General features: G+C 45.3%; 1 protein-coding gene and 1 long non-coding RNA gene across 2 annotated transcripts; one reads left to right on the top strand and one right to left on the bottom strand.

Moving 5' to 3' along the window:
• Positions 1–155: 155 nt before the first annotated feature.
• Positions 156–2,235, top strand: LOC147655299 (uncharacterized). The gene is made up of 3 exons (XR_015283884.1): positions 156–271; positions 722–817; positions 2,123–2,235. It is a non-coding gene; the product is annotated as an uncharacterized LOC147655299 (long non-coding RNA).
• A 13,346-nt stretch (positions 2,236–15,581) lies between these two features.
• Positions 15,582–19,665, bottom strand: MYC (MYC proto-oncogene, bHLH transcription factor). The gene is made up of 3 exons (XM_086879306.1): positions 19,383–19,665; positions 17,767–18,472; positions 15,582–16,724 (listed from the first exon to the last, which is right to left on the bottom strand). The coding sequence occupies exons 2-3, from the start codon at positions 18,455–18,457 to the stop codon at positions 16,159–16,161; spliced, it is 1,257 nt and encodes a 418-aa protein (XP_086735432.1). The 5' UTR covers positions 18,458–18,472; positions 19,383–19,665; the 3' UTR covers positions 15,582–16,158.
• Positions 19,666–20,255: the final 590 nt, after the last annotated feature.

Below are 20,255 nucleotides of genomic sequence, written 5' to 3' on the forward strand. Positions count from 1 at the left end.
CACAACAAATCTCCAGTATATGGACAGAACAAGCTTTATTTCCATTTCTTGTTACTTTTTGTTTGTTTGTTTGTTTTGTTTGGTTTTGGTTTTGGTTTTGTTTTTTTTTTTGTAAACAAGCTAAGAAAATATGAAATGTATCCCCTTGATTCCAGGCTGGATCCAAAATTAAGTAGAAGCCACAATGCTGTGTGAGATTTTTCTCCATACTGCTATTGCTCTCTCCAGGAGGGAACCTAGAATCCTGCTGTGCCAGCATCTCTGCAGTGAGGTGGGAGCTGCAGTGTCATTTCTACAGCGTGTACAACCCGAGAGGGTGGGTGCTGGCTTCTGTGTGGGTTGTGGTACCCAGCCTGGGAGCTGCCACTGCCACACCAGGCTAATCAGACTCTGCACAGAGCCTATCTTTACCCAGCATAGTGACATCTTCATGTGGATAACACATGCTGCTGCATTTAATCAGAAAGTATGTTCCCAACTCCCCTACAATGCTTTGACTATTTCAAGAAAGAGCCGATCTGCAAAAACTACCCAGTCATTACAGGAGAAGCAAATGCTCGTGCAAAAGGCACAAAACTAGGGTATAAATCCAAACTGTAGCTCTCTGTGGTCCTGCAATTTAACAAAACCAGCTTGAAAAAGAGGCTTTCCATGCTCGTGGGAAGAGAGGTGGGAGCCCTTCTGAGAAGGCAGATTGAAGGTTTTGTGCTGTCCCTTTCAGCAAACTGCTGCAGAGGAAGAGAGGTGGAGGAGATCACTTTGGGCCATACTCATACAACCGGCTGGAGACCAAGTCCTAAATAAATGACTTCCCAAGGTCAGTGAACTCAGGAGAAAGATTAAAATCTAAGGTTACTCATGAGACCAAAGGTTCATTTTATCAGCTGAAAAGGGCCAAGTGTCAGAGCACACTGACACACTTTATTCTGGAGCACACTGACACAATTTTTTCTGGAGCAGTCTGATACACTTTTTTCTCCAAGCCTATTCCCACTTGGAGTTAGGGAGAAGCAGTAGCATAAAACTATTACTTTGCTTTCACGTGGGTATTGCCCTTAAATGAGGCCTTGATGGCTCCTTCACAGCTCCCAGTGGCCAAAGCAGAAGAGAAATATGTATCAAATAGCTCTGAAAATTGAGTATTCATTGCTTTCTCCCTAAGACTCCCTTCCTTCCTTCCTTGGCAAAACACATTGGGAATCTGCTGTTAAAATATCAGTTCAGATTAACAGAGGTTTTCCTGATGCCACAGACTTGCCCAGGTATTGCCAGCACCAGCAGCATGGCTGTGAACACAACTTTGCATGCCATGGCAAGATACAGGTATTTCATGTCAAATTCCTGTCATGACAAAGCCAGGAAAATATCATGAAGAGGAGTGAAAATGTTTGCCTGCCTGTTTACACACAGAGAAGTCAGATGATGATCACACATGGCTATCCATATGTGGCTCCTCTGTGACCTGTGGCACAAGGACATGCTGTTTCCCTCCACTGCAAGGCAGTCCTGGGTTTGGAAGTCAGACCCCACATCCCATAAAAATTCCCAGACCACCCATTATACCTTTGCAGGGAGGCTGGCAGGGGGATGGCAGCTGAACATCAAGCATATCCCCCACCATTGATGGCACAGCTGAGGCCTCAGTAACCAGGGGGGACCCGTAGTTTCCATCCCACCAGGGTCTCTCAGTGCAGGAAACATTAAAAGACCCTCTTTCCACAGACATCTAGAATATGCCTTGCTCTCTTATCGCTCAGCCCTGCAGCCTATCTAGTGTTTGTACTATAAAAATCATCTGGTAATGTGATCTGAACAGTCTCATATCAATAAAGCACTTAAGTGTAATCATCCTTACGACAGCCTAGCACACTTACACAAGGCAATTGCATCGCCCCAAGTTCACCTCTGCAAATTAAACAGAGCAAAGTCAAGGCCAGCTGATGCAACATGCTCTTTTGAGGCCAAAAGAAGATCTGAGGCAAAGATGAGGGGTCAGGCTGCAACGAGGCTGTGGCAGCCAAAGCATTCTGCCTTCCAGCACTCTGCTTTAGCTTCCTTGCCTATGACCCCACAAGCTTTGCTGGCAGCAGGCATCACATGTGTGCTTCTTAATCCTTGCCAGTGGAGCCAAGGAGAGCTGTGATGTGTTCTTTGAGGTTACTAGAGTGAGGAGGTGACAGCTTCCAGCTGGTCACCACAGGCAGCTGGAAAGTGAAGTGTCATCATCCAGGGCAGGTAGGTGCAGCAGAAGCTGGAACAAACCACCACACATTCCCTGCAAACATGGGCCATGGAGACACACAGCAGAAAAAACAGCTGAGTCTGTAATCTTAGCAGTAATTTTACTTTCCCTCATCCAGGGATTAAGCTTATTCCAGGTTAATTCCAGAACTCCCAAAAAACCCTCCGTCATCTAAGACACTCAGGAGGAAGGGTTAGGTCATTGCATCTGTTCCTCCCCCAGTATAAACCAACATTTTACACCAGCCTGCCCATAAAGACATTAAGTTGAACATCAATGTCTTGCCCTCACTTCACCTTCTTGGATATTATCTTGGAACCTTTCTTCTCTGAAGATTAGAAACCACCTAATTGTCATCCTGAATGTATTTACAACCAGTTACACCCATTTGTTCTGCAGCAGGTGTTATGATTTGACACAACCAGCTCTTGCCCTCACTCTAATACATACCTTTCTGCTGTATTTACTAATAGCAAGTTCATTCTGTGATAAAACAATGAGAAAATGCAATGGTGCTTATCATAATTATTTTCTTTTCCGAGTCTTTGAATTTACGTACTCATATTAATTTAAAGAAAAGGCATTCCTGTACCCAAACAGTGATCCATCTCTAGGTGATAGTGACTCACCTGTGATTTTGGTGGGGACAAAACTCTGAGAACCAGGAGCAGGAGGCAGTATTTTGCAACAGCAAAAATAAAGACTGAAAAGTTTAGAAAAGACTTCCACTGACTTCTGTGTCCTTTCAGTGGTCAATGTGATATGAAGAATAGATTCTGGGTAGCTTAGATGTGACTCCAGAGCAGAGAAAGAGGATATTCAGGGCTGGTATGAAGCACAGAAATAACAGACTTGTCACTAATGGTCCAGCTACCAGCTACAGAAACAGGTGACTCAGGTGCTCCATATATTCCACCAGTTTGTGGCATAAAAAATAATCAAAAAATAAAAATTTAAAAAAAAAAAGAAAAAAAAAGAAATATGACTTCTCAAATAGATGCCTTTCTGCATGTACAGCAAGACTGAACTAGTAGAACAGAGAGGTACAAAAACTCCATTAGAGATTATAAACAGCATTTAAACTTACTATCTTGAATGTGATTTAAGAAAGAAGAAAGTCCTGGAATATAATGAAATCACATGTCTGCATTACTAAAGTTGTAAAGTAGATCCAGAGATGAGCATGCTTGAGTTTGGGGGGAGGACTATCAAAACTGTGAGAGAGAGGTTTAATATCACTAGTGAAAAATAATAATTCTGTGAACAAGAGAGAATTCAAGAAGAGGGAGACAGCACCATTCAGGTCCCAGACGGATTTCCCAGGAAGCTCCTGAGAAAGGGACTGACTAAATCCTTGGGGAGAAGGAGTTTGTTTTGTCTGAAGGGTGAAAGATCACAAGAGAAGTCACATGCCTGGGAGAGGAAGTGGGAAGTGGTGCTGTCAGCAGGGATAGAAAACCATGGACATGAAGATACCCTTGGATGAGAGACAGGGACCATAAGTTTGGTCACAGGTGAGCCCTGTGCCTACAGGAGAACTGTGTGTCTCAACAGCAGCAGAGCATGTACAGAGCAGGTAAAATGCCACCAGTCTCCAGAGAAGAGCCTGGCATCTGCTTCCCTAATTCTGAAGCACTCAGCTCCTGGGAAAACAACAAGATCTCTGCTTTCCTCACACAAAGATCCTGTTGCTAAATCTCAAAGAGGAAACTGTTTAACTTGTCGGTTATTCTTTGGCACCTGTGATTGTGTTAGACATTATAAACAGGTCGGACCAGCCAAGCTGGCAGACACCACTGCGGTATCCCCAGGGTCCTTCCCTTTCTGTTTACTTTCCTTTTTTAGCCTTTAAACTAATCTCTTCATCTATAACAAATATACAACATTCATGTGAACAATTTTCGAGGGAGAGTGACACTGGCAGCCCATGGACTGTCACGACAGGCCTGTTGACACATCCAAGCCACAACCTGAGCTTTGGGCAATGCACAGTGTTCCTCCAGCAGCAGGAGGGAAGTGGGGGATGGTGTGTGAAACCTGTGCTGGACCTGGTGTCCTTCTCCTTTCAAGACCTGTTGCTATTTATGCACTCGTGTAAAGTTCAACTTTCCCAAAGTGCTTGTTTGTAGATGTGCCCCATGCTGCCTGTGTGGCACAGCCGTGGGGCAGGCACTGGGGCTGGCTCCTCTGGGGGCTGGGACAGGCTGGTTTGTGGCTGTAGATATGAGATCCTGCTCAGAGGCAGCTGGAAGACTTGTGCTTTCATTAGCACAGCAGGTGACAGTGGCACCACTGCCCATGTTCCATACGAAGGCCCAACACCACCCTAAGAAGTGGGAGATCTGGTCCAACACCTTCCTTTGCATCTCTCTGCTGCCTGGAGAGTGCCTGCACCCTGAGCCTGTGGCCTGTACTGGTCCCTTTCTTCCCAGCTCCCATGTCAGAGGTAAAGATGTGCACCACTGCAGGACACTGTCCTGGGATTTTAAGTCCATTTCATAGTCATGCTGCTGCTGCTCCTGTGCTACAAGGCACAGGATATGGATACAAACTGCTTAACATCCACTAAAGAAACTCCACCAGCACTGGGGAAAAGACCTAAGGGAGGCAGAATTATCTTGTGCAGGCATCTGTCATAAGCTGCTCACCAGTTTAGTCCCAGAGAATGTCCCATTTAAGCCCTGACATCATGATGGACACCTGTATTGCTGGTATCCTTGCTGTACTAGGAAGGGATTTAAGCAATTGCAGCACAGCCACAGTACTCACAAAGATAGATAAACATCTGCCACATCTCAAATTATGATAATCAATGTTGTGTTGTGCCATGGAAGCAGAAGAAATTGAAGCAGCTTAGTAGAAGTGATCAATGAAATTGTATAATGCCCTTAAGATGCATATATATGCTATATCCAAGTTCACAGCTATGTAAACTGAGGTGCAGATATGTAAAATATCTTGCCTGTGGCCATACAGAGAGCACACATTGACTTCTGACTGGTGTAACTGGGAGGCACTGGAATTCTGACTCCCAGTCTCTTGCTCTCAGCGCTGGGTGACAGAGGGCCTTGGTTAAGGGAGTGGGATAACCACGGCTGACATCTCCACAGTGTCACAATTCACAACTTTTAACTGCTGCTAAACAAATTCAAAATGAAATTACACACAGAAAGATGGGAACTACAGAGCCTTAGAAAATGCATCCATGTTCTTCCCCATCAAATCTAATTAGATTTGCCAAAATCAGCGTGCATTGATCTGTGATTCAAACAATATGCTGATAACAAATTTTCATGACAGACATGGTTATAAAGCTACTTGACTAAACTATGAATTAGCCCCTTCAGCAGAGACTCTCAGCACATTTTCTCAGCATGGTCTTCCACAGACAGCTTTTAATCCCCAAATCAACAGGGGATCCCACTGTTTAAGGTTCGCCAGGCTCTCTGCTGAGCATCCAGCAGAGAAGCAAGGCAGGCAGCATATTCTTGTTTACTATCAATCTTCATTAAAATCAACACACCATCTTTAACCACCATCTAAGCAAACTGTAATATGTGCTGGGAAAAGACCTTTCCACTACTAGGCAGAGCAGCTTATTTTGCTGTTGTGCTGACCAGCCTCATCTTGGCAGTGATGGGTAGGGAAAGCATGGGTTGTATGGAAAGCATCACATAAATAGACTATCACCCCAGAAAACCAGCACCACACAGGGCTGTGGCTGCTTGCCTTCCTGCCAGTGTCTGCTGTCTGCCCTCAGGATTCAAGGACCTTTTTTTTTTTTTTTTTGTTAGCTCATGGCAGGGAAGCAACACTGATTTGTTTGGATAGTTTGTCTTTCAGCCAAATGATGCCAATTGGTACAAGTGACTGGAAATGAGAAAATGAGGGCAGAGCAGGTAAGTTTTAAATAAGTCAAAGTAAATAGTTGACATGCCAGGAGAGACCAAAGGACAGGATTTTCCATTTGTGCTCAGTTTTCAGCTGAGCTTTGCAACCACTGACATCTGAGAGCTTCTGAAAATGTGCCTTGCCTGAAAGCCAGAGTGCATCAGAGTTTAAAGTTACTCAGAAAAAAATGGCAGAGGGCAGGCAGTGCACTTGTGTCTGTTTGTACCCCAGATTTATCCTTTCTCTGCTGCCTTTTCATCCAGAAATTGTTACTGCTCAGAAGAGGAAAACCGCAGCACTTTTTTTGCCTGCTCTTTAAAAGTAATGAGCAATCCCAGCTGTGGGATCTGCTCAGCATCTCTGAAAATTTACATACTCTGTATTATATCTTGTGTAACATCAAGACACACCACGGAAAAAAGCTGTCATGACCAGGACGTTGATCATTGACCACTGGCACAGATTGCTCAGGGGGGTTATGTGGAGTCTCCATCCTTGAAGATACTCAGAAGCCACGATCACAGATTAAAGGTCATGGTCCTGGGCTGTCTGCACCAGATGACCCTGCTTGAGCAGACGAGTGGAGCAGGATTTACACATTTAAAAAAATAATGAGTTACAGCCATGTAGCGTGGGCAGAGGTATGATAATATAAATTAATTAAATTTAGAATGAGATTATACCAGAATAAGGATTTTTATCCCAGTGATATAGGATGGATTTGGGATCTTAGTGCAAGTCATGCCAGTCTGCATCCTGACCCCTTGATTTCTCTCACATCAAGGCCAAGCAGAAGAGGGAACAGCTGATCTATGAGTCATAGAAACATGCAGTAGTTTGGACCTTTCCATTTAACTGCACAAATGGCATGGCATTTTCGTGACACTAAGCAAAAAACAAAGCAACAGCTGAGCTCTTTTTCAAGTAAATGGAAAAACAAAACAATATGGATTATATATGTTCTAACCTGTAGTGCCTGCTGCAAGCTCCAGTTTTGCCCACCCTAGTACTGTCGACCCAAGGAAGTTACCAGAAGAAATCCCCCAGCAGAAAATGACACAGGTCCTGAAACTCATTAAACTTGAATGGGCTGTAAAACTTTATGAAATCCTGTCTGCCCTTCAGTTTCAAATTGGATTTGGTTGAACTGGTTTTAAAACTGGCTGGAGAGCCAAGATGGGCCAGCAGGATCAGCTGGAGAGGCAGATGGTAGAAATTCAGCTCTGCATGCCTACGTTGATCAGAGCAGTGCCCCTTCTACCAGGGAGGGTGGAGTGCTCGCCTGACAAAAGGCTGAGCTCAGCAGACATTAAAGGAAGGTTGTTAGTAAAGATCAAAAGGTAGAAACGGGAGATAGAGCTGTCCCATTTGCAAAGTTACCAAAGCCTGCCAGTGAGAATGAAGATAGAGATGCTGTGAGGCTGAATGAATGGGGTAATCTAGATAATGATATCAGAATTAAATTAATTAAAAGAAGATTAAAGAAAGATTGCAAAACTAAGGTTGTAATCATGTCTCTGCTAGAGTCAGTGTTTCATGGTTTGTGTGGTGCTTCATGAAGAGGCCAAGATGTTGCTCCCAATGCATACCAAGACAAAGGAAAGGATTAGCTGAAAGCTGATTGACACAGAGCCAGCTATATTAGGGAATAAATAAGTTACAATGGCCTCATAGTCATAAAATTGAAACCATGCATGGCTGAAGCATCCAGAAGGATGAATGCAATTCATGTCAACGTCATCACTGATCTGCAAACTGCGGGGTATTCACGAGAACTTTAGGGCACCTGCAGTAAGACACCGAATTTCTCATCAATTGTGGCAGGATTAAGTTTATCATTCAAAGCTTTTGAAACAGGTTTAAACAGACAAGGTATACTCACACCAGGTGAGTACTTGGTGTTGTATGGACACCCTATGCCATGCCAGGGGCTGGCACTCTCCAGTGGGATTTACTGTTCCTGCAGGCAGGGCCCCCAAGGGCCACCAGCAGGGACTTGTACAGAGGAACCTCATGGAAACACCAGATGAACTTAAAATCTTCTGGAAAGCAACATTACTAAATATGAGTGTGTGACATGCACGGGAAGTTGGCTACCAATTTCAAGAAAAAGAAGCTTGAAACAGAGTTGGAGGATGGGGCAACCTCAATGCCCAGGTCACACTGTGTATCTGCACAGACCTCTGTGGCAGCCACCTCCCTGTCCTGATATTTTGCTCCAGCTGCTAAGCAGGTCTTTAATATCTGGTGATTATTTTTGCCCCTGGAGCTGCCATAATGCTTTTGCAGTATGTGTTGACTGTTTCAGCTGCCACAATGAGGTCTCAGTTTTAAGGCAGCTTGCTGAAATGAAAGGGGAAGGGTTGGATTAATTTTAATTAAGCACCAAAAATTGAATTTCAAATAAAAGTACACATGAGGATGCATAGTTTTGCCCTTGTAGACATGAGAAAATGCTGTATTGTTCCATAAGGGCAAGAGGCTTATGTTTTTTCTTTCAGAAATGCAAAAGAAGGAAAGTGTTTTTCAGCAGGAATCCAATTTTACAGGGAGGGAATAATATGTTACATAGTTGAATCACTTTGATGTCAATTTTATTTTGCAATCACTTCATAAGATATTCATATAGCCTTTTTATTCCCTTAAAGTGTTCAAGTCTAGGCACAATACAGTATTATCTTACTCTTTACCATAATGATGAATGATAATGGGAACACATAATAAGATTTTATGTGTGCCCAAAGAAAAATCTGCTTTAGCCCAGATGAGAGAAATTTTGCAGATCAAATCAATATTTTAAAACAGCACAATTTATCAAAATAATACAGCTTTTCTTCTCTCAAACCATTGTGAATCTCAGTGTCTGCAGCCAGTACATGGTAAACTATTAGGAGGCTGATAGAATTCCTTTTGTAAAATCTCTATGGAAAATACTTAGTTGATAAAGTAAAAAAAAAATAAAATCAAACCGCCAAACAAAAACTCCTTTTTCCTCTCCTGTCCATCACACTTACACACTATAAACATTCTAATATTTAAAAGGTATGTTACAACTGTTCTATAGTGATTCTGCTTACTGTTGAAAAGCCATCCCAGTTCAGTAGCATCTTTGTTCAAGTTCCTCAGAAACTAATGGATCACATTTGGTTGTCCTGAATTTTTCATGTTCATGGAACATGGTTTATAACAAAATGCTCCCTATATATTTTGTTGCATCCTTTTAATATAGATTCAGTTTATTAATCTATTCATGATTTTAAAGTGTAGCCTAAAAGTAAATTTATAAAGTGTAGAATGGTGGGACAACCCTGATAGAAACTTTGCTGTCTGATCCAGCATCCTCACCACATTTTCTACATTTTTACTTGGGTTTAGATACTTAAACATCAGCTTCTCTGAAGAAATCTTGTTGGAAAGATTGTCAGGACAATCTTGTTGTCCTGCTAGCAGTTGTTACAGAGCAGGTTGTCTTTCCTGGTACACATGTGAATAAATCAAAATTACTTAAGGAGTTATTGTAGTGCAGTCAAATGAGAACATAAATAGTTCTAGGAAAAAGCACTGAGAGTTTATCACACTGGATAAACCTAAATGAACTACATAAAATAAGACTGAATAAATTTGGAGCCTGAGTAATGTTGGGTAGGACCCCACCTGGTATTGCAGACACCACTTTTATTCGGGAGAGGGAGAGCAGGATGTTTCCGTGCCGTAGGGAAGCACAGGAACCTTTAGCTCACATTTGCTGTATCTACACAGCTTCAGCGCTGATCCCTCTTCCCCTAATTCATCCTCAGCACAGCACGGCCTTGGTCCCAAGCCAGAAAAGGCTTTGTCAGACACTCAGCCAGGCACTAGATCACAGCAACTACCTGCACCGAGAGGCTTTGTTTGGCTCTGCTGTCGTCACGGAGCAGATTAATGGGAGAAAAAGGAGTGGAAAGAAGCTCTCACTCTGGCAGCTGCACCCCTGTGAGCAGCCCCTCGTACACGTGGGGAGCCTGGAAAAAAAATGTGCTGGGAACAGGAGCGCTGCTGTGCAACAAGCCCAGAGCCAGAGCAATGTCCAGGGGGACCCCAGGGAATGCCTTGGGAATGGGGCTGCGCATCTCATCGTGCTCACCCTAACTTCAGCCTGCACAGCTTCTGCGGGCTCGCCCTCGTAGTAGCTCTGCATAAAGCACGATACCTGGAATTCTTTTTCCCCTCTTTCTTCATGGATAAATTAGCATGAAGGAAGCTGATGGAGCTAATTAGTTCCAAGAAGTGTTTATTTCTTTGATTGGAATTTTTTGTGAACCAGTCAGATTGCTTAATTTTTGCAGTTTATATTTTCAAATCTCTTCATTTATTCCACCTAATCCTTTATTTCTACATTTTTTAAAGTTTTTTTTTATTTATTTTTTTTTCCCTGATCCTATCTGGGAAACATAATTCCATGTAATTGGGACATAGAAGCTTGCAATAGAAATTACACATGGTGGCAAGAAAGATTTTGCCTTGAATGGAAATGCATTCAACAGAAAAGTAGCCATGGCAAGATCCATAGACAGACATACATGAAGGGTGAATTTAGCAATAAAATGTAATCACCATAACACCTAATGTCAGGAACCAGCTGCTTTTTCCCAGACTTGTCTAGAAAAAAAATAGCTCCACAATTCCTCTATCAAGGTGGAGACTGGAAACAGTGTTTGTGGGAAAAAGATACTTCAGTCAGCCGGAGTTGTGCAGGTCCACTCTCAGCCACTGATTTCTCCCTTGTGTCTCATGGTTTCAAGCACCATCATGCAGAAATGCCTTGTAGCTTGGGCCCCCCTACATTAGTGGCAACTTGAAGCAAGGTTTGCTCAGTAACTACAAATATGAAATGGTTTTGGCAAGTAGCCAAACTTTTTCATATGCATTAACATTCAGCACCAAAGGTCATACTCATCATTATCAGAAAAAATTAATCTCATCTGCTAGGAAGGTGGAGTCTGGACACACTTGAAGACAAGCTGCTTGGGCATGTAGAGACTTGAAAAAAATACCTGTACTGTAGTACCAACCAATTGAGGGTGATATTACCACTGCCCGGCCAAGGTCCCACCCAAAACAGCTCCCCCCAGAAGCACAGTAACTGCAACCTTTTCATGATGCACATCTGCAAGAAGGGGTGGAAGGAGGATCTGGGGAGCTACATGGCCTCAGGGTGACCCCAGTGCCAGAGAAGATGATGGAGCAGATCATCTTGAGTGACCTCACCTGACATGTACAGGACAACCAAGGGATCAGGCCCAGCCAGCAAGGATTTATGAAAGGCAGGTCCTGCTTAACAACTCTGATCTTCTATGACAAGGTGACACACTTAGTGGATGCAGGAAAGGCTGTGATGTGTACCTAGACATTATCAAAGCCTTTGACAGTGCATCTTTCACAGTATTCTCCTGGAAAAACTGGGTGATTATGGCTTCGACATGTGCACTCTTCACTGGGTAAAAATATGGCTGGTTATGAATGGTGCTGAGTGGAGTTAAATCCATTTACAAGTGGTGTTTCCCAGGGCCCAGTATTGGGGCCAGAACTTTCTGCCCAGTGGAATAGGACCTAGGAATGTTGGTTGACAGACAGCTGAGTTACCATCCCTGGAGGGATTTAAAAGACATGTAGGTGTGGCTCTTGTGGATATGGATTAATGGTGGACTTGGCAGGGCTGAGCTAGTGGTCAGACTCAATCATCTTAAAGATTTTTCTTAACCTAAACAATTCTATGGTTCTGCAAAGGGAATTGCATAGCTGAGTCCACTGGCATAAGCAAAGTGCTCCAAATTCTTGCACCTTCCCTTAGCTCAAGATCTATGTAGAAGATGATTGGTTAAATTAGGAGAAGAAAGTCCCCTCTGACTTCCTAGCCACTACTCTGAATCTTGGATAACATGTTTTTTTTACTGCCTGTCCCCACTGACATTTACAGCTATGCCTGAGATGAGTAAATGATATCAAAGTAGGTGAACCTGCTGAACATCAAATGTTTTGTACTGGAAATGAAATCTGGCTTCTGCAGCTTATCTATCTCATTTCTTGATTTCACTTTTCCTCCCTAGGCATGTTTAGGCCTCATCTGCGTGGAAATGACAAGGGGAAACCAGGGCTTAACTCTCACTCAGCAGAGCCTTTTTTCAGAAGCTCCCATAAATGCCCTTTTAAAATGAAGGAATAGCAAACCTGTAAGCTGGGAAGTAAATCCTGAGTCTCTCCCCAAGTTGTCTGCCTGTGTTAGAATCACTGCTTATAGTTCAGTTTTATTTTTCTGTTAATTTCTTGGCAGGTGATTCTAACACAAATAATTAAAATACAAAAATAAATCCAACATATTAGAAGATGGTTCATCTCTGTAGATGAAGCAACCACCTCCACCTTCTGTTTTGAATAAATTCAGATTTCAACTGCAGTGGCCTGGCTTATTTCCAGTTTCCAGTTATTCTATTCCACTTACCTGAAATTCTCCCTTTCATGCAGCTCTGATGAAATGTTTGTCATCTCTCAACTGCCTGCAAGGGTTGCAAAGTGCTTCATGAGCAAGAGTGCTTACGTAGGGACAAGTAAAGTCATTTCTTTATAGGTACTGATAAAATTTTCAAGAGCATCCTCCACTGACACAGCTCTGTTTCTCTGGAAGAAACATGGAATTTCTACAGATTCTAGTGGGAGCTGAATTAAACAGACATGGGTTCTTTTATACAGCCCAGTTCTCCCCTAGCATATTCTATATTGAAACACTGAAGCCAAACACAATAACTTGGCTGGAAAGACAAAATTTAAGCACAAGAATAAAAATTAAAATGGAATCCTCAAAGTTGGTATTTAGTTAAGTTAAATCAGTGAGAGTATATGATAAAGGAAATTTTATTTTCACCATGATTGTTTGTTTCTAGTTTCCTTTGATGCCACATTTTGCCTAAAGTTCTTCTGGAAGAGAAGTAGCTTGAAGTGTCCTATGAAAGTAAAGGAGCAGAGAAGTGAAGATAAAAATGCTCCCTGTATTTCAAGCAGAACTTTGGTACAGCTGTTTGCCAAGCCTTGTAAATTCTGCATTTCATTTCAAGGCTCAGATGCTGCTTTTGTAAGCTTATCTCCTCTATTGCTCCAAAACAGCAGCAAAACTCAACACCTTCCTATCCAGATACAAGGCACTACTAACTGAATCCAGCCCAGAAACTCCTGTGAGATGTTTGTGTCTTCCGAATGTGCTAATCTCTCTTGAGGAGCTGGAAAGTGGAAGCCACATTCCTCTTTGTTCCAGCAGCAATTTAACGACCAGAAGAGGTTTCTTAAGCCCGTACCCACAGGCTGTTTTAATTATTTTTTTTTTTATTGCATTATTTAGGTACTTTGCAATCCTACAACAAAGTAAGAAATGTCATAAATATGAAGTGTCATCCCATAAAACTGTATTTTTTTAAGAGTATCAGTTTGGGATCATGTTCATGGTTCATTTTCCAGTAGGAAAGTGGCAAGAGGAACTGATGCTCAATTAAAAGATGAGAGAAAGGATTAAATAACTTCAAGTATCCTATTCATCAAAAGACTAAGGACCTTCTGCAGAGAGAAAACCCAATACCATTCTCCAAATGATATAAGAAGCTGACAAATAAGAAGAGGTTCATTAATCATTGTGGTCTAGCCTCATTTAACAGGAAGAAGCCAGGGGGTTTTGCTAACACACAAAACTGGAACTCAAAGGTGACATATTTTTCAGTTTTTGTGTGGATCTACACCTCCTGGTTTATTTTGGAGGATGGAGTTGCAGTTTTAAGTTCTTTAACAATATCTTCTGTTCTGAAGCTGTATCTAAAATAGGAAGAACACCAAAAAGCAGAAGAAATTGATGTATTTTTAAAATTAGATATCCTGTCTAATAAAAGGCAGAACTTTTATGTTATTCATAGCTGCAAGTTGTCCTGATTTACAGTTCAGATACAATTAACAGTTTCATTTCACATAATTCTTTTTCTTCATAAGTGAGTATCTGAAACACATGCTGGAAAAAAGCCACTGCAGACCACTTCTATAAACACAGTTACAGGAGGTGATAAAAGATTAAGAGAAAAGCCTTGCTTTGTTCTATTTTTCTAACAGAATGGGGATCCCCACGCCAACAAACCTTCAAAAACCTAAAGCCCTCCATTAAATAAGATTTACATACTTACCTTCTTTCCAAACTCCCTCATTCAAGATTGTTGGGACGGTTACCGAGGGCTTTGCAGAACAGAGACCTTTGGCATCTACCCTGCCTACATAGTGCCACCTGCCCCTATCCCACACATACCCACACCCCAACATTCATTCCCACCCTAAACTCAAAAGCAATAGAAAACCTGAACCCTTGCTCCCAGCTCAGTGGCTGGCACTGGTGCTATCTGGCAGCACTGCTTCTAGAATGGTTAGAAGCCAAGCAAATATGGATTTAATGGGAATTATGGAAATCAAAAAAGTGCAAGGCCCAAGTTTTGGAAAAACACATCCTTCCTCCACATCAAAGGGCTTATTGATTTGTTGCTGAAGTCATGACCAAAGTGGTGCTAAGAGGGTAAAAAGGGGGCAAAAGATAAAATCTAATCTTCGGAGCTGTGTCAAGCAAGTACCTTAGGGCCCATCCAAAGCTGATCATGAGACAAAATGATGAATGAAATGAATGTAAATATTATTTAATATGTCTGGCAAATGTTAGAAGTCTGCCTGAGCATATTCTTCAAGTGAGAAATAACTCTTTCCCTTTGCTCCCTTTTCTGTGTCCTTGAACTTTGTATCCCTTGAAATCCCAAGTAACTATTCACATTAATAAAGTGTTAAGGTGTTTGACTAAGAAGATTGGCTCTGCTGATTTCAGCACTTAAAAAGGGAAACCGCTCTGTTGTTTTAACCACTTCAACAGTCACCATCTCAGTTTATTTTCTTATCCTCTTTAACTTCTGTTAAAATCAAACAGGAAGCAATTAAGGTGAGCCTACTACAAAGCAGCCCTCAAAGTACATGGCTATGTCCCTGCTGCAGAATGAAGGTCGTGCCCTGAAAATGTAATTATATGTATGTGGAAGGAATGCAGAGCCTATATACCGGGGTGATCAGTGAGAAAATGCACCACTTCAGCTTTGCCTTCAGCAGGCAAATGACCATGACCAACACAGGCACTGCTACCAGCACCTGCAGGGAAGGTGGGAAGCAAGGCAAGTTGAATTGACAGGGCACATTAGACCAATAATTTTATCCACTTGAATTAAGAGATGGAGTGGGAGCAAGAAATGAGTCCCTACTAATTTTCAAAACTATCACAGTTTCCCTTCATCCAACCCCCTGTGACTTCAGTCAGATCACTGCCAGAATGACAGAAAAAGGAATATCATGGAAAAGGAAATAGACTTCTAATGACAACAGTGGGAGACAAAGTGAAGTCTTTACACAAGAGTTAGCTAATTAAATTTTGGGCAAATATTTATTTATCTAAAAACAAAATAAAAATCATTTTTAAAAGGAAAAAAGTACTTAAATAAAAAACAAAATTGTGAAATGTTATGGCACAGAAGTTCAAGACAAGTATAAATCCAGTTGCCACAACTGTTGCGTATTAATGTTGCACATTTTTCTATAAAGGCTTTATTAAAGGTATTTACATGGCAATATGATGTGTAAATATATACAGCAAACTGGGGACAACTTTTTTCTTTTGGATTCTCGTATGAAAAAATGCCTTAAATACAAAATTTTAAAAGAAAAAAAAAATTGAAGAGTTCATCCCCAAGCATGAAGAATGTCCCATCATCCCTTATGTCCAAAGTATCAATTATGAGGCAGTTTTGAGGTTCTGGCCAAACCCTTGGGAGATTCAGCCAAGGTTGTGTAGTCTCAAGTTAAATCGCACAGCATGCAATTGCAATAGTTCCATACTCGATGGACTGCGTAGTTCATGAGAGATATTAGAATCATTAATATTTTATCATAGTTTCAGTCTAGTTTGCATTATTCTGAGTGATGCTCAAGAGTTCCTATGCACAACAGTTCCTTAGCTGCTCAAGTTTGTGTTTCAACTGTTCTCTCCTCCGCCTCAACTGCTCTTTCTCTGCAATCAGTCTGTGCTCATCCGACTGGATGGAAAGAACGTACTCTGTTGCTTTTTTCAGGATGACAACCTTGGGAGCCTTTTCATTGTTGGCCACCTCGGGTATCTCGTCACGCAAGGCAAAGAAACTCAACTTGAGCTCATTCCTCCTCTGGCGCTCCAAGACATTGTGTGTTCGCCTCTTGTCGTTCTCCTCCGAATCTGATGTGCGCGGACTGGAGCATTTTCGGTTGTTGCTGATCTGTTTGAGAACCCTGCCACTGTCCAACCTTAGCCTTTTTGCAGCTGGGTATGCAACCTTGGTGGAGGGAGGAGCGGCATAATTGTGCTGATGGATGTTGACATGACACCGTTTGAGAACCAGCGGGCTGTGGTGGGGCTTACTGTGCTCCTCTGACGTCTCTGTGCTGCTGGACTCTGTGCTGGATTCATATTCATTTGCTTCAGCTAATGTAACAACATCGATTTCCTCATCTTCTTCTTGTTCTTCTTCTGCCATAAAAACAAAAATGAAAAAATTTGTAACTTGTATGGAGGCACTCTCAAGACTACTGTATGTAAAAGGAAGGCTACTCTGAGTTGCACAATGAGGAACCCAATGACAAACCCTTCTTAAACCCATTGCATGATGCTGGACACAGCTTTCCCCAAGAGCCTTTCCTTTCAGGAAGCAGTGGTTCAAGTGCAATAGGACACATGGACTGCAGTCCAAACCCTGGCTCCCTGATTTCAAAAAGTTGTAATGATCTTGCGTAACGTCGAGTGCATGAAAGATAGTAGGAAAGTTTAACCTCGGTTGTCAGCAGTACAGCGCAATAAAGCTACCAGACTCAAGCTGCCCTTAATTATGGATTTAGAAGGCTTTGGCCACGCCTTAAAAGCTTACTTAACACATATGGGTATTCAGAGACATTTTCTGAATCTCTCTTGATCTGTTAATTTGTGGAAAACAGGAGGGAGTTTGGAAAAAAAGAAAAAAAGAGGAAAGAAAAAGGAAAAAGGGAAGGCTGTAGCGCTTTGGGTAGAAATTCACTTTCAAACCAGATTTACGAGGGAGCGGAACCCGCTGTCACATACCTAAGGAAGCATTTCTAAAACTTTCCCAGCCTCATTCACTCCCCTGCAGTCACTTTCACTAGCACCTCCCTGACTGCACATTCTCCCCGCGGCTCTCGGGTTAACTCCTTCCCGGCCCACGGATGAAACCGGGAGCCAGCCTTATCGGGACCCCATGATGAAAGTTTATCCCTCCTACACTTTCTTTATATTTCCTCCCCCCTCTTTTCACTCCCTTATCCCCCGGAGGAAAAACTGGGCTGGTTTTCCAGGAAATAAGCTGGCTGGGACTCTTAGTGCCTCGCAAACGTGGCATTTAAAAAAAAAAAAAAAAAAAAAAAAATCGCAGGCGGGGAGGGGGGTAAAAGGGGGGCTGAGGAGGGAGGCGGGGGGGTGCTGCCTTCCAGCGGCGCCCCGGGAGCCCCTGGCGCCGCGCGGGTTCCCACGGGCTCCCGGAGCACGCGTGGCTCCCACTCACCCGAGTCGCTGCTGGTCGTGGGCGGCGTGTCGTCGCCCAGCAGGGACGCGGGGCTGGCGCCGGGCGGGGCGGCCCGCGGGGCCCGCTCGCTCAGCGGGTACGGGAAGACCACCGAGGGGTCGATGCAGTCGGCGGCGGCGGCGCCCAGGTCGTGCAGGTAGAGGCTGGCGGAGGCGGCGGGGGACGCGGCCAGTCCGGGCGGCGGGGCTGGCGGCGCGGCGGGCGGCGGTCCGGGGCGGGCGGCGGGGCCCCCCTCTCGGCGAGCCGCCTGGTAGGACGCCAGCTTCTCCGAGACCACCTTCTCCAGCTTGGCGGCGGCGGAGAAGCCGCTCCACATGCAGTCCTGGATGATGATGGACTTGACGGTCTCGTCGTCCGGGTCGCAGATGAAGCTCTGGTTGACCATGTCCCCCCCGAGGAGCTCGGTCACAATCTCCAGCTGGTCAGCGGTGGAGGGGAAGCAGGAGGCGGCGGCCAGGCTGGAGCGGCGGCTGGGGGAGAGGGGCGGCGTGGGCAGCAGCTCAAACTTCTTCCATATGTCCTCGGACGGGGCGGGGGGCTGCAGCTCGCTGCCCCGCTGCTGCGCCGCCAGGTAGAAGTTCTCTTCCTCCTCCTCGAAGTAGAAGTAGGGCTGCACAGAGTCGTAATCGTAGTCGTAGTTCTTGCTGGAGAAGCCGGCGCTGAGCGGCATCGCGGCGGCTGGTGCCTGCGGGAGGGAGGGGGGACAGGGGCAGCCGGGTGAGCCGTGCGGGTCCGGCTCGGCTCTCCCCGGCCGCGGAGGAGCTACCGGAGCCCCGGCGCGCAGCGCTCCCTCCCGGCTCCCCACGCCTCGCCGGCAGGGAAATGCGCAGTCGCGTTTAGGAGTTAAAATATTATATATATATATATATAATAATTACAGTAATTTATAAACCCCCCACGACCCTCCTTCACCCCGTTCTAAGCGCGGCGGGACAGTCGGGCGGCGCGACCTGACCCACCGAGGGGTGTGCTGCCAGCTCCGGGACCACCCTCCCCGCTCCCCCGGAGAGGCTGCGGCAGCCCGGCTCGGCTGGGCTCGGCTCGGCTGGGCTCGGCTCGGCTGGGCTCGGCTCGGCTGGGCTCGGCTCGGCTGGGCTCGGCTCAGCTCGGCTCCCCGCCGCCGCTCACATGGGGCACGGAGAGCCATCCCTACCCCGCGTCCCGGCGGGAAGGGGTGCGAGAGCCCGGCGGCTTCCAGCCCGGAGCCGGACTGTTCCTCAGCCACCTGGGCACTGCGCGGGGACAAGCAGCGACCTTGGCAAACTTTGCCAAATCTTGTCATGTATACCCACATATATATTTATATATATATATGTATATAAGCAATGTATGCAACAATCATACCCTCCCCGCGCATACGCGAGAAGCAAATGCTCCCCTCCCCCCCAAAAAAATTAAATTAAAATCCGATCGCAAGAAAAAGGATGGGAACGCCGTAGCCCCGGCAGAGGAGAGCGTCCATCGGCAGGGACCGTCGGTATCCAGGTCCGCGGAGCTCAGCCCCGCCAGCAGCCCGGGTGTCACCAGCCCGTGTCAATCCAAACGCCACAACCGCGGGAATCGAGTGATGGGAAGCGAAGAGCCCCGCAACTCACCGGCTTCTCCAACGCGCCAGCTGCGAGACGTAGCGAGGCGATTATTGCAGGCGGTGCGGAAACAACGAGGGGAAAATGGATAGATGATAAAAAGAACCGCCGGAAAGGACGGGGGTAAAATTAAAAAAAAAAATTAAAAAAAAAAAAAAAATTAGACAAAACGCCGGGAAAATGTAGGTCTCTTCCACCACGGTTTGATAGACCCCACGGAGCGGCGGAGCAGCCGCCTCACGGCGCGGTCGGTCGCGGGTCCGGGGCGGCGCGGCGCGCTGGCCGGTACAATAGAAGTTTAGTTGCTTTTCCTCCTTTAAAGCGCCGGCGAGGGGCGGGGGAGCGGCCGCGGGGGCGGGGGCAGCACCGCGGGGCCCCGCCGCGCTCCCGCCCGCCCCCGGCAGCCGCGCAGGCTCCGCACTCCCGCCGCGGGAGGGCGCGCTCCGAGGGGCGGCCGCTCCGCGCCCCCTCCGCGCCCCGATCCGCGGCCGCGCTCTGCCCCCGCCCCCGGCCGGCCGGGAGGGAGGGAGGGAGGGAGCTGCGCCGGGAGAGGCGATGGCGCGCTCCGCGGCTCTTTTTATTTATTTTACTATTTTTTTTCTGTTGTCTTTTACTACGAGCTGCTTATGGAGATATCGGAAGTAAACATAGTAAAAAAAAAAAAAAAAAAAAAAAAAATTACTAGCAGGGATTAAAGGCAGCTTCTCGCCGCTCCCCTCCTCCCGCTGGCATTCCCGCAAGGGAGAGCGCGGTAACCCCGGTTAGGGGGAAGGGGCTTCGCCTCGGGGAGGCTCCGGCACCAACTGGTCCCGCAGCGCAGAGCGGTGGCCCAGGGGCAGCGGGGGAGGCGCGGGCTCCCGGCACAAAGGAGCGTGTGTAGCC

The sequence above is a fragment of the Cyanistes caeruleus genome, chromosome 1 (assembly GCF_971803275.1).
Source record: "Cyanistes caeruleus chromosome 1, bCyaCae1.hap1.1, whole genome shotgun sequence".
NCBI lineage: Eukaryota > Metazoa > Chordata > Aves > Passeriformes > Paridae > Cyanistes > Cyanistes caeruleus.

Excerpts from the sequence above, each read along its gene's own strand:
- MYC (XM_086879306.1), bottom strand. The coding sequence starts at position 18,457 with ATGCCGCTCAGCGCCGGCTTCTCCAGCAAGAACTACGACTACGATTAC. Across the intron at positions 16,725-17,766 it reads CACGACCAGCAGCGACTCGG|AAGAAGAACAAGAAGAAGAT; the intron begins GTGAGTGGGAGC and ends TTTTTATGGCAG.